The 14007-nt window shown below is 43.7% G+C and overlaps 1 protein-coding gene across 1 annotated transcript in view; it reads left to right on the top strand.

Moving 5' to 3' along the window:
• Positions 1-13119, top strand: part of LOC121545033 (microtubule-associated tumor suppressor 1 homolog A-like) — a 90318-nt gene extending 77199 nt beyond the window's left edge. Inside the window, exons 7-10 of the mRNA XM_041855382.2 lie at positions 8886-8981; positions 11783-11893; positions 12016-12113; positions 12243-13119. Coding sequence (XP_041711316.1) covers positions 8886-8981; positions 11783-11893; positions 12016-12113; positions 12243-12507 — 570 coding nt within the window. The 3' untranslated portion in view covers positions 12508-13119. The remainder of the gene's footprint in view (positions 1-8885; positions 8982-11782; positions 11894-12015; positions 12114-12242) is intronic.
• The last annotated feature ends 888 nt before the right edge of the window (positions 13120-14007 follow it).

Here is a 14007-nt window from a genome sequence, read left to right as displayed (position 1 = left end):
CATTCCCCTGTGAAAGATAACCCAGCCATTCGTTCTACCTCGAATTACTTGGTTTACACACCGAGTCGGCACTTGGTATCTCACGCAACGGCTCGGCTAGCTGGCTATCATCACTCAGGTGATAGCATCACTGTTGGCTCTACTTTCACTACACCGAAAGTATAAAGACAGCATACATTTCCTACCACCCTGGTAAAGAAAGCTTTCTGTTTCTGCTTACCTGGCTCAAGCTTACATTACCCTGTGTCTCTCACGACTTCGCATTGTAGTAGCAGCGCGTGGAGTGGCTGGCTAGCCCCCCGGTAATTCCATTTCCTTTCGTCTGTCCGGTTGAAACGAGATGTCGACAGGCTTACCGGCCAAGTCGTCAGCGAAGGAGGAGAAAAAGCACTGCAAGCCTAGCAAAGTTTTCCCTGGCAATTGCGTGACAGATTCCCTCCACTCTGTACTACTTGCCTCGGCGTTGAACATGCTATGGAGGCTCTTGTTGACCCCGCTAGTTGTGTGCATTGCGCTCAGCTGGGCTCCGGTGTCCATAGATGTAGAGCGAAGTACATGGAAAGTATTGCCCAGGCCTCGTCCTTGCTCAAGGATGACTCTGTTGACAACGTAGTCCCAGAGGAGGGAGAAGATACTCAGGCATCCCCTCTGTCTGTGCTTCAGGCTGATTCCGAGAACCCCCACCTTTCCCAGGGGGCGGACGTGCATTCTGATGAATCCGGAAGTGAGGATGACGGCATGTCTCTTGCCGCATCAGGAAACGCCCTCTCTCCAGGAGATGGATTACGCCCCTGGAGAATTTCTCCCCTCTGCTCAATTTGTGCTAACCAGCCAGACTGAAAAGGTAAGGCAGGAGTCAATAACTAACCTCCCCTTCTTCTAAGCAATCAGACGCGATGCCATCAAACTTGATGTTGACTATCCCACGCCTCCCCGACCTTTGAAGAAGACTAGGATGGATGGAATCTCCTCCAGAGTAATTCTACATCCATCCGACATTGTGTACCAGCCTTCCCAGACTGTCTGGCGTTGTTTGAATCTTCCTAGGAGGAGCCACTCAAGTCACCTTCTCCTGTGAATGGCTACCCCCACTTGGATATGCATGGCATAGAGTCGTCGGGATGGCTCAGCCCGCCTCCCATGGAGCCTTCCCTGGCTGAGCATCGTGACCCGAAGGCTTTGAGCTCCTCTTCCTCTGACCACAAGCTCGCTCATCCCAATGACTGTTTCACCACGTCCGTGTATGAGAGGATCTATCAATCTGCAGCTCAGGCGGGGCGCTCCATGAATGAAGCTGCCCTCCTCTCCGTCTACATGGCGGTGCAGGCTAAAGAGCTGTGCGAATCCCTGGCGAACAAGTGGCACCGTCGACCGGGAGAAGCTAATGGAGCTAAGTCACCTTGCCGACCACACCACCTGGACCCTCAATTGTACCACTGAGGCTTCTGGGCTTTTCTGGCTGAACAATGCAAGGGTGTCTGAGAGGGAGAAGGGAAAGATCCTGAATGGACAGATTGATCCCACCAAACTGTTTGAATAAGGCTTCAACCAATGACCTGCAAAAGAGGGTGTGTCCCATAGTGAGATGTCTGCCTCATCTCCTTCAGAGAACCGGGGTTACATACTGTAACCCAAAGTTTCCCAAAGTCAGTCCTGGGGCCCCCCTGGGTGCATGATTTGGTTTTTGCCCTAGCACTACACAGTTGATTCAAATAATCAAAGCTTTATAGTGAGTTGGTTATTTGAATCAGCTGTGTAGTGCTGGGGCAAAAACCAGAACGTGCACCCAGGGGGCGCCCCAGGACTGAGTTTGGGAAACCCTGGGCTAGTAGACTATGCAGAAAGCATTGCATTAATCATTATTATAGCCTAGATCGCTTTATATAATCTGGACCGTTGTTTTTACTCACAATTTATACAAAGGGTAGCCAATGCTTTCTGCCCTTCTCCATAAAAAGGGTTATATCCTCAGATACCCCCTTAAATTCAAGCCCTGCTTTTTACCATAGCACATCAAGTGCTCCACAGAAATGTATAGCATATAGCCTAAGGAGTGCATGGTGACAGTGATTGCATCTGTCAAAGAGGTAAACCTATAGGCTACCTACCTCTTATTCAACGAAGCCCTCTTGTGTCCATATTGATTTTAAAAATAGGCCTATATCCACACAGTAATGGTGGCTGCAAATTAACTAGCTTAATATTTTTTTATAGCCTAGAGGTGATAGGCCTATTTTAGCTAAATCCACAAATTAAATTGATTAGATTACTCTGCCAATTAAAAATACACAAAAAAGCATAATGTACATGTAGAAGTCATGTAGATGTTTGGAAGGCGTTCATGGTGAGATCTTAAGTAATAAACTGACAAGTAAACTGACACGTCTGCATGACGTGTGCATGTCACTTGACATAAACGTGATGTGAACGTGTCGGCAGTTTGACGTTAATTAATGACGGTATCTTATGGCACTAGTAAGATGTTAGGTGACAGGTATCAGTAGCTTCATTCAGCAAAATTTAGGCCTGAATCATTCGCAATGCATTTGTGCATTAGCTAGAACTACACTACCTAGCTATAGAGGGAGTATTCAGCATTTACTGTGTGAACTGGTGTTGTTAGCATCCCTGCCTTTCGTTTCATGTGGATTGATTTGAGATTGGTTCAGCCAGCAAGCAGACAATAGCACATTTTTGTGCACATTTCCAATTTCATAAATACTGATTCTACCACCACAAAACACCTTAGCTAGATGTAGAATTAAGTAGTGAACACTTGCTCATGAAAAAAACGTCAATATTAGCTACAGGTCTAGTTTTTGGTAAGACTAACTTTTGAGGATGAAAGGGGGTTGATGGGATGATGTCACCTTGGTAACATATTTGAATGTTTGGACAGCATATTGTAGCTGTTCCATGAGTGTTTGCAAGTTATCTGACAGGTCAGTGCAGATGGCGTCGCGCTATCTGATGTGAGACAATGCAGAGGTTCAATAATGATGAGCGACAAGAATTTCAATAAATAATGATTTAATAAATAATTTATAAATAGGCAACAAGAACTTCAGTAAATAATGATTTGATTAAAAAAAAAAAAATAGGCAAAAAACTGTTCATTGTCAAGTCAATAAAATAGGTTAGTTATGGAGGATAGCTAGGCTAATGTTACTTCTCATTTGCTAGCTAGCTAGCTAGCCAACTAAAAGCAAGCTAACACAATCACATCAAGCAGCTGAAATAGCAGCACACTATCTGCATTTTAGTTTGTTTTACCTTTGTTTCTATATTACAATTTCTTTGGCTATATCCATTATATTGATCCTGATATATTAATTTGCCTGGCTAAGAGATGCTGTCAGTCTCTTCACGTTCATATGCATTTTATTTTTTATTTTATTTAACCTTTATTTAACTAGGCAAGTCAGTTAAGAACAAATTCTTATTTACAATGACGGCCTACCAAAAGGCAAAAGGCCTCCGGCGGGGACGGGGGCTGGGATCCAAAAAATATATATATATAGGACAAAACACACATCACGACAACAGAGAACCCACAACGCAACATAAAGAGAGACCTAAGACAACAACATAGCATGGCAGCACCACATGACAACACAGCATGGCAGCAACACCACATGACAACAACATGGTAGCAACACAACATGGCAGCAGCACAACATGGTAGCAGCACAAAACATGGTATAAACTTTATTGGGCACAGACAACAGCACAAAGGCAAGAAGGTAGAGACAACAATACATCACGCGTGCATGGCACGGTGGAGATCGCCCCAAAAAACTGCAACATGTTTGCACAGGTCAGATAGGTACACAGCGAGGGATATATTAACTAGGGGTTTGCCCACATGACCATAGACCCCTTTCTGTGTTTGCAAACATTGCCACACGAGGGCGATGTGCGCAAGTTGGTGGCAGAACACGGGGCAGTTCTTACAGAACACCAGCAAAAAAAGCCTCTATTTACATATTGATTATGAGTGCATTTCACACTACTTTTGGATTATAATTGCAGAGAGAACAGTCTATGACTAGGGTGACTGGAATCTTTGCCAATTTTTAGGGCCTTCCTCTGACACGGCCTGGTATAGAGGTCCTGGATGGCAGGAAGCTTGGCCCCAGTGATGTACTGGGCCATACGCACTACCCTCTGTAGTGCCTTGCAGTCGGAGGCCGAGCAGTTGCCATACCAGGCGGTGATGCAACCAGTCAGGATGCTCTCGATGGTGCAGCTGTAGAACTTTTTGAGGATCTGAGGACCCGTGCCAAATCTTTTCAGTCTCCTGAGGGGGAATAGGCTTTGTCGTGCCCTCTTCACGACTGTCTTGGTGTGTTTGGACCATGATAGTTTCTTGGTGATGTGGACCAAGGAACTTGAAGCTCTCAACCTGCTCCACTACAGCCCTGTCGATGAGAATGGGGGCGTGCTCGGTCCTCCTTTTCCTGTACTGTAGTTATTTTGCAAAGATCACAACCAAATGTAATCTTAGCGACTGTTCAAACAAGAATCAAAACATAATTGTAAGCGTATGAGAACCCCAAAAAGTGATTTTGTTTAGAAGTAATAAAAACGTAAATCTAGGCTATGTTGAATGGGCGCATTTGGCGATGGCTTTCTTACTGCAGCCAAGAGTCGCGTGCATCTGTGCGTGATGTCAGTGTGTTGTGTACTGGAAAGGGGTCTATACTCATATTCGTATCCGTAAATTGACAGTTGATAGTCTGATCAGACCGGATGATACTCGTGATTAGATTATTTTTTTTGTTTTAATATGCCTGAGTTTAAAGACCAAACAAGCTGCAGATTAGGAGCAGCGGAGGGGTGTGTGTCTGACCTGTGTGTGTGTGTCCTCAACTTGCAGCAGGCAGACAAGTTTGCTCTCAGTCAGAATGCGCATCAGCATTTCATATTTTTTCCCTAACCTAGCCCAGCTTGTTAGATAGTACAGTCGTGGTCAAAAGTGTTGAGAATGACACAATATTGGTTTTCACAAAGTTTGCTGCTTCAGTGTTTTTAGATATTTTTGTCAGATGTTACTATGGTATACATAAGTATATTTACAAGCATTCCATAAGTGTCAAAGGCTTTTATTGACAATTACATTAAGTTTATGCAAAGAGTCAATATTTGCAGTGTTGACCCTTCTTTTTCAAGACCTCTGCAATCCGCCCTGGCATGCTGTCAATTAACTTCTGGGCCACATCCTGACTGATGGCAGCCCATTCTTGCATAATCAATGATTGGATGTTGTCAGAATTTGTGGGTTTTTGTTTGTCCACCCGCCTCTTGAGGATTGACCACAAGTTCTCAATGGGATTAATTTCTGGGGAGTTTCCTGGCCATGGACCCAAAATGTCGATGTTTTGTTCCCCAAGCCACTTAGTTATCACTTTTGCCTTATGGCAAGGTGCTCCATCATGCTGGAAAAGGCATTGTTCATCACAAAACTATTCTTGGATGATTAGGAGAAGTTGCTCTCTAAGGATGTGTTGGTACCACTCTTTATTCATGGCTGTGTTCTTAGGCAAATTTGTGAGTGAGCCCACTCCCTTGGCTGAGAAGTAACCCCACACATGAATGGTCTCAGGATGCTTTACTGTTGGCATGACACAAGACTGATGGTAGCGTTCACCTTGTCTTCTCCGGACAAGCTTTTTTCCGGATGCCCCAAACAATCGGAAAGGGGATTCATCAGAGAAAATGACTTTACCCCAGTCCTCAGCAGTCCAATCCCTGTACCTTTTGCAGAATATCAGTCTGTCCCTGATGTTTTTCCTGGAGAGAAGTGGCTTCCTCGCTGCCCTTCTTGACACCAGGCCATCCTCCAAAAGTATTCGCCTCCCTGTGCGTGCAGATGCACTCACACCTGCCTGCTGCCATTCCTGAGCAAGCTCTGCACTGGTGGTGCCCCGATCCCGCAGCTGAATCAACTTTAGGAGACGGTCCTGGAGGTTGCTGGACTTTCTTAGGCGCCCTAAAGCCTTCTTCACAACAATTGAACCTCTCTCCTTGAAGTTCTTGATGATCCAATAAATGGTTGATTTAGGTGCAATCTTACTAGCAGCAATATCCTTGCCTGTGAAGCCCTTTTTGTGCAAAGCAATGATGATGGCACGTGTTTCCTTGCAGGTAACCATGGTTAACAGAGGTAGATAAATGATTTCAAGCACCACCCTCCTTTTAAAGCTTCCAGTCTGTTATTCTAACTCAATCAGCATGACAGAGTGATATCCAGCCTTGTCCTCGTCAACACTCTCACCTGTGTTAACGAGAGAATCACTGACATGATGTCAGCAGGTCCTTTTGTGGCAGGGCTGAAATGCAGTGGAAAAGTTTTTTGGGGATTAAGTTCATTTTCATGGCAAAGAGGGACTTTGCAATTAATTGCAATTAATCTGATCACTCTTCATAACATTTTGGAGTATATGCAAATTGCCATCGTAAAAACTGAGGCAGCAGACTTTGTGAAAATTAATATTTGTGTATTCTCAAAACTTTTGACCACAACTGTGTGCACATTGATAGCTTGTAGCAAACGTCCTTGCCATTTGATGTATAATAGTAGCAGGCTAACAGGAGGCACCAGCACCGAGTGGACAAAGAAATAGGGTTTCACTCTATCCAATCAGAGTGCCCTTCTCTTTACAGACAGGCAAACTAGCCAGTTTAGTTATTTAGACCACGTAGCACCTCACTTGACTGTTTTTTCCCCCTTCCGTTTCTTACCCTGAACTAAAGGACTATCGCCCTGTAGCACTCACTTCTGTCATCATGAAGTGCTTTGAGAGACTAGTCAAGGATCATACCACCTCCACCTTACCTGTCACCCTAGACACTTTTCAATTTGCTTACCGCCCCAATAGGTCCACAGACGATGCAATCGCCATCACACTGCACACTGCCCTATCCCATCTGGACAAGAGGAATACCTATGTAAGAATGCTGTTCATTGGCTATAGTTCAGCATTCAACACCATAGTACCCTCCAAGCTCATCATCAAGCTTAATGCCCTGGGTCTCAACCCCGCCCTGTGTAATTGGGTCCTGGAATTCCTGACGGGCCAACCCCAGGTGGTGAAGGTAGGAAACAACATCTCCACTTTGCTGATCCTCAACACTGGGGCCCCACAAGGGTTTGTGCTCAGCCCCCTCCTGTACTCGCTGTTCACCCATGACTGCGTAGCCATGCACTCCTCCAACTCAATCATCAAGTTCGCAGACTTCACAACAGTAGTAGGCTTGATCACCAACAACGATGAGACAGCCTACAGGGAGGAGGTGAGGGCTCTCGGAGTGTGGTGTCAGGAAAATAACCTCTCACTCAACGTCAAAAAAAAAAGGAGATGATCGTGGACTTCAGGAAACAGCAGAGGGAGTACCCCCCTATCCACATTGACGGGACAGCAGTGGAGAAGGTGGAACGTTTTAAGTTCCTCTGCGTACATATCACTGACAAACTGAAATGGTCCACCCACACAGACAGTGTGGTGAAGAAGGCGCAACAGCGTCTTTTCAACCTCAGGAGGCTGAAGAAATTATGTCTGTCACCTAAAACCCTCACAAACTTTTACAGATGCACAATTACACCGCCCACAACCATAGGGCTCTCCAGAGGGTGGTGCGTTCTGCACAATGCATCACCGGGGGCAAACTACCTGCCCTCCAGGACACCTACAGCACCCGATGTCACAGGAAGGCCAAAAAGATAATCAAGGACAATTACCACGCGAGCCACTGCCTGTTCACCCCGCTATCATCCAGAAGGCGAGGTCAGTACAGGTGCATCAAAACTGGGACCGAGAGACTGAAAAACAGCTTCTACCTTCAAGGCCATCAGACTGTTAAACAGCCATCACTAGCACAGAGAGGCTGCTGCCTACATACAGACTTGAAAATCACTGGCCACTTTAATAAATGGAACACTAGTCACTTTAATAATGATACTTGAATAATGTTTACATATCTTTTATTACCCATCTCATATGTATATACTGTATTCTATTCTATACTATATATTGCATCTTAGCCTATGCCACTCTGATAATGACATTGCTCATCCATATATTTATATATTCTTATTCCATTCCTTTACTTAGATTTGTGTGTATTAGGTTTTTGTTGTGGAACTGTTAGATATTACTTGCTAGATATTGCTGCACTGTCGAAACTAGAAGCACAAGCATTTCGCTACACTCGCAATAACATCTGCTAACCATGTGTATGTGACTAACGCATTTGATTTGATTTGATTTGATTTGACTGACTGAAATGAGAAAGATGCGTGCTGGCACCCGAAAATTGGGGACACAGTCTTTTCATGCCACTTCGAAACGAAGTGATTTCCATAGCAGGTTAGGAGAACATTTTTGCTAACTATTTTCCTAACCTAACCTGCTATCTTAATTTTCCTAACCTGCTGTGCAAATTCTCCTAACCTGCTACAAAGAAAGTCACTCCCGTATCGAAGTGGCATGAAAATAGTGTTTCTCTAGTAGTGTGACCGGTGTAGATTGCCTCTACGTTGTGTTTTGATCGGCTTACATATGACCATAGGATCTGGGTTGGTTCCATAAATGGAATGTTGTGCTGCTGTTATGCACCAACTCCTCTCATCCACATAGATGCAGTAGAAAGGGTATGAATAACAATCATCTCTTTTGACAACGATACAATATAATGCAATGTACAGTATAAAATGTAGCTAATGTACAGTTTAGCCTATAGGCCTGGTCTAGCCAACTTCATAAATGACAGCCAGGTGTTATGTACAGTTAGTACATGATGTGCACTTGCAAACTAACAGTCAAATATCTTCAAAATATCAAATAGTGACAAATAGTGGCCTCATGATGTGTGTTGTTCCTCAGGGCCAGATTCAAGAGCTCACAGAGGAAAACACAACCCTGAACCAAAGGCTAAAAGCAGAGGAGGACCGGAGGAGGGAGCTGGCTGAGAGAAATCAGGTAGGCCTACTGCCAACACCTCTCTATTCACTCTTATCTTACAGACCACTCCAATATCGTTCTATGAAAGCAGTGTTAAACCCAACTCACACAGGGATATTTTTTACGGACATGCTCACGCTGGGAAAAGAACGCATGGGAGTGAATGAATGAAAATAGACTGGCCGCGAGCATCAACAGCGTCATAGTGCGTCAAATTTGAAAGCAAGTCTTTTTCTCGCATCTACTGGACCAATGCTGTTCAAATGAGCTGATAAAGTGTCCGAAAATAGACTTGTGCGTTGTTACGTCTGGAATTGTCAAATATATAGGAAAACGTGTCTGTTTAGTGTTAAGTTTAACTGACTGTGCCATTATTATGTACAGGCTCGTGCTAATATCTAAACGGTGTAGCAATGGATGAATTCAACAACATTCTATACATTCATGAACTGGATTGTATTTCGGAATTATATATCACGTTGTCAATGTCATTTCTTGACTATATCACTGTTGTAGTTTACAGCCAATTTGATGGATACAGTTCAAACAAAGTGCATGGTTAGTGAGTGCCTTGGTTTAAATTAATAATATCTGGTCTAGAGATTGAGTGGGTCATTTGTAGAAAAGGAATTAGAGAATTGTTATGATCTTCCCTACTTTAAGCAGGCTTGTAGTTAAAACATTTATTGGGCTGTAGGCTAGGGTTTTCTGACAAATAGGCTACTTATTTGAAAACAATAGTCTGCCTGTGTCGATTTCGATCATAGGCATTGGCTATAGCCTAGGCAGTCTACAGCTGGATAACTCGAGGAATGGGGTAGGCTAACTCCTTGTCTCCTGAGTGGCGCAGTGGTCTAAGGCACTGCATCGCAATGTTAACTGTGCCACTAGAGATCCTGGTTCGAATCCAGGCTCTGTCGCAGCCGGCCGCGACCGGGAGACTCATGGACGGCGCACAATTGGTCCAGGGTAGGGGAGGGAATGGCCGGCAGGGATGTAGCTCAGTTGATAGAGCATGGCGTTTGCAACGCCAGGGTTGTGGGTTTGATTCCCACGGGGGGCCAGTATAAAAAAAAAGATGTATTCACTAACTGTAAGTCGCTCTGGATAAGAGTGTCTGCTAAATGACGTAAATGTAAAAAAAACTCCATTCCAATTTCAAAAGAGAATACAACTATTTATTTTAGCTTTTCATGACAATTACGCCGACATTGAGTGACACACTACGTGGTCTATGTGAAATAATGCTCCCTACTCTCGCAAGCAAATCTGACGCCGTTGACGGGTATCTCTCGATATGATTTGGGCTTTAATGACGCTAAGCAACAGCACTCCCTTTCTCATAATATAATTTATGCCAAAGCAGATGCGTTAATCCAAAGCAATTTAGAGTCATGCGTGCATATATTTTACATATGGGTAGCCCCGAGAATCGAACCCACAATCCTGGCGTTGCAAGCGCCATGCTTTACCAACTGAGACGTACAGTACCGCCCGAGTGTATAGAGTGTTTTTTTGCATTCAAAATGGCACACTATTTCCCAGCTGTGGAAAAAGTACCCAATTGTCATACTTGAGTAAAAGTAAAGATACCTTCATAGAAAATGACTCAAGTAAAAGTGAAAGTCACCCAGTAAAATACCACTTGAGTAAAAGTCTAAAAGTATTTGGTTTTAAATATACTTAAGTATCAAAAGTAAATGTAATTGCTAAAATATACTTAAGTATTAAAAGTAAAAGTACAAGTATACATCATTTAAAATTCCTTATATTAAGCAAACCAGATGTCACCATTTTGTTGTTTTTAGAAACAAAGTATTTGCGTTTAGTGAGTCTGCCAGATCAGAGCCAGTAGGGATGACCAGGGATGTTCTCTTGATAAGTGCGTGAATTGGACCATGTTCCTGTCCTGCTAAGCATTCAAAATGTAACGAGTACTTTTGGGTGTCAGGGAAAATGCATGGAGTAAAAAGTATATTCAGTTTTTTAGGAATGTAGTGAAGTAAAAGTTGTAAAAAATATATAAAGTAAAGTACAGATACTCAGACTACTTATTAGTACTTTAAAGTATTTTTACTTAAGTACTTTACACCACTGCTATTTCCTATATAGTGCACTCCTTCTGATCCAGAGCCTCTTGTCAAGGCTCTGGTCAAAAGCAATGCACTATATAGGAAATAGGGTCCCATTTCCAACGCAACCCAAAAGTGCTGTGTTAAAGCTTTTGGTCATAATGAGTGTTAAGTGGGTGCCCTTTTCTCTCAGCATTCTGACAATGTACATGAGGGGATTGAGATAACGACCCCTGTACTGCCCTGCGTGCCACTCTAGTGGACTATAAGTAGTCTGACAATAACCACCAGGATCAACCCAGTGACCCACTGCCGGCTTGCGACTGTGGGAGTCATGGTGTATAGTTAAATACCACACAGTGTATAGTTTTATAACCAATAATTAATTTTAATGCACCCATGCTGTGCGGTTCAAGGCATTTACCATTTATGACATGTATTTTGTGCTAGGGCTTATACATTGTGGTGTTTCTGTCACCTTCATATGGCACCCTCTGTTAATTGATTATGGATTTATGGTTGTATAACAGTTATGGGCAGAGGCAAATCTCATCTGGAATTATCACACTCATACAGGCTGAAGAAATAGGATCTTTGTGAAGGATTGGAAGTTAGATGCTACTACATTTGCCTTACATATGTTTGATAGTTTACGACAATGACTTTACATATTCTCTACATGTGTTTTATAGTTTACTGAGTCTTAGTTAGACCTAACCTTAGTTAGACCTTGTTGTGCCGTTCCAGAAAGACTCCCTGTATCTGGAACAGGAGCTGGAGAGCCTCAAAGTAGTGTTGGACATCAAGAACAAACAGCTGCACCAACAGGACCACAAACTCATGCAGATGGACAAACTGGTGAGCACCATAGATACCCCACCCACTCACTGTCAATTACATATAGTTCACAGACATCCATTTTAAGACAGAAACAATGTTGATTTCATCTGTCATGTTTAATGTTTTTGTTGTTTTTGTAGATAGAGAAAAGCGTTAAGCTAGACGAATGTCTTATAAAGGTCCAACAGGAGAATGAGGACCTGAAAGCCCGCATGGACAGACATGCTGCTTTGTCGAGGTAGAATAACTGCTCATTCTCTCTTTCTCCTGTATTCTTAAATCAATCTGGGACTGGTTTGTATGTGGGCTTCTATGCATCCATGTGTGTTTTCTCCTCCCTAACTCTTTTCTTGACATCCCTTTCCAGACAACTGTCCACAGAGCAGGTGATGCTGCAGGAGTCTCTCCACAAGGAATCCAAGGTAAACAAGCGGCTGTCTATGGAGAACGAGGAGCTCATGTGGAAGCTGCACAACGGGGACCTGAACAGCCCCCGCAAGATGTCCCCCACCTCCCCCTCGCACCACTCCCTCAGCCTCCAATCACCTCGCAGCTCTGCTGTCTTCACCAGCCCCATCCAATCACCTCGCAACTCTGCAGTCTTCTCCAGTCCTCCCGTCTCACCCAGATAACAGCGGCCCACTGCTTCCAGGAAGCAGGCTCTCTCTCGCTCTCCTCTGATTGGACATAGTCCAGGAAGCAGCCTCTCTCTCTCCTTTCTGATTGGACCGAGTCCAATCTTCATACTGAAGAGCTTTATTAGCTGACAGGGATCACCGGCATGGTACCCAGAGTTGACTATGGTAGTATTCCTTAATGGATCTACTTTCTGTTGACACTTACTGCAGATCAATGACTCTATGAAAAAAGACTATGTTGCACTGAAGCGCCACCCGTTGTTTTCTCTTTGCCTTTCTTGTCTGATATTATAGGTGGAAAAAAGGAAATCTCAGGACCTGTATATAATGAGACACTTCTTTCTCAGTGGTTGACACACACACACACACACACACACACACACACACACACACACACACACACACACACACACACACACACACACACACACACACACACACACACACACCAGTGCCATTGGAAAGATGTTTGGGGGTTGGGGGTGCTGCGATTATTTTCGTAGACGGGGGGGCAGATATATTTTTTTGCGCTATAGATGGCTATATCGGTCCGCTAATACAGGACTAGTAAAGGCCCAGTGCACTACTTTTGTGAAGATTTAAAAAAATCTCTCTCTATATATATTTTGTAATATTTTTATTGTGATTTTTCTGGGGTTGCTGCAGCACCCTCAGCACCCCGACTTCCCAAGGGTTATGCAGTGGTGCTCGTGATCAAAGGCAGACCTTTATGTTGACTGACAGGAAATATGTGATGCTCAGCTTCTGTAATCATATTGCTATGAGAATCAGCATGGCTATGAATCCAAAAATAACATGGAATCCCCTCCCATGATTTGTGTGAGTAAGTGATGGCAGCCGTTTGCTATCCCTCGTACATTACGATTAGAAATGACTCAAATTGCACACTTGTCATGGAAAGTTGTCCCCCACGATGAAATCGGGGAGGGGACTGTGGATCGGTCTCCGTCCGTCTGTTCGTTCGTACGTTAGTCACACGCTATATCTCAGACAGCACAGTTGGATGATGCATCTGGCCATAGAGATCTGGCATTTACAAAATTACACTGATTGGCCCAAGACGGGAGCTATAGTAATTAACTGAAATGTGTGAGTCACACGAGAGGAAGAAGCGAAGCGAGAGGGATAACTGGGCCCAAAATCTGTCTTCTCCAGCAGATTTTGGCAAGGCATTTTTGTATGGATCCTTGTTTATTTGGATCCTCATCAGCTTTTGCAGAATCATCAGCTACTCTTCCTGGGGTCCACAAAAAAACACAAAACATGACAAGTAACAAAACACTGATACACAAGGACAGCCACACAAATTTAAAATACAACAATATACAAACAATACAACAAAGAATTATACAAACAATAAAACTGAAAAAATATGTGTGTCCCCTCACAGTCCCTGCCGTTCCATGAGATCTGTTTTTTTTAAAGGTAATTTTAATGGTCACACCCTTTATGCCAGGGTTCTCCAACTGGCGG

This window comes from Coregonus clupeaformis, chromosome 3, assembly GCF_020615455.1.
Source record: "Coregonus clupeaformis isolate EN_2021a chromosome 3, ASM2061545v1, whole genome shotgun sequence".
NCBI lineage: Eukaryota > Metazoa > Chordata > Actinopteri > Salmoniformes > Salmonidae > Coregonus > Coregonus clupeaformis.
Note: the sequence above shows the minus strand (reverse complement) of the source record. Positions and strands in the feature narration are given on the sequence as shown.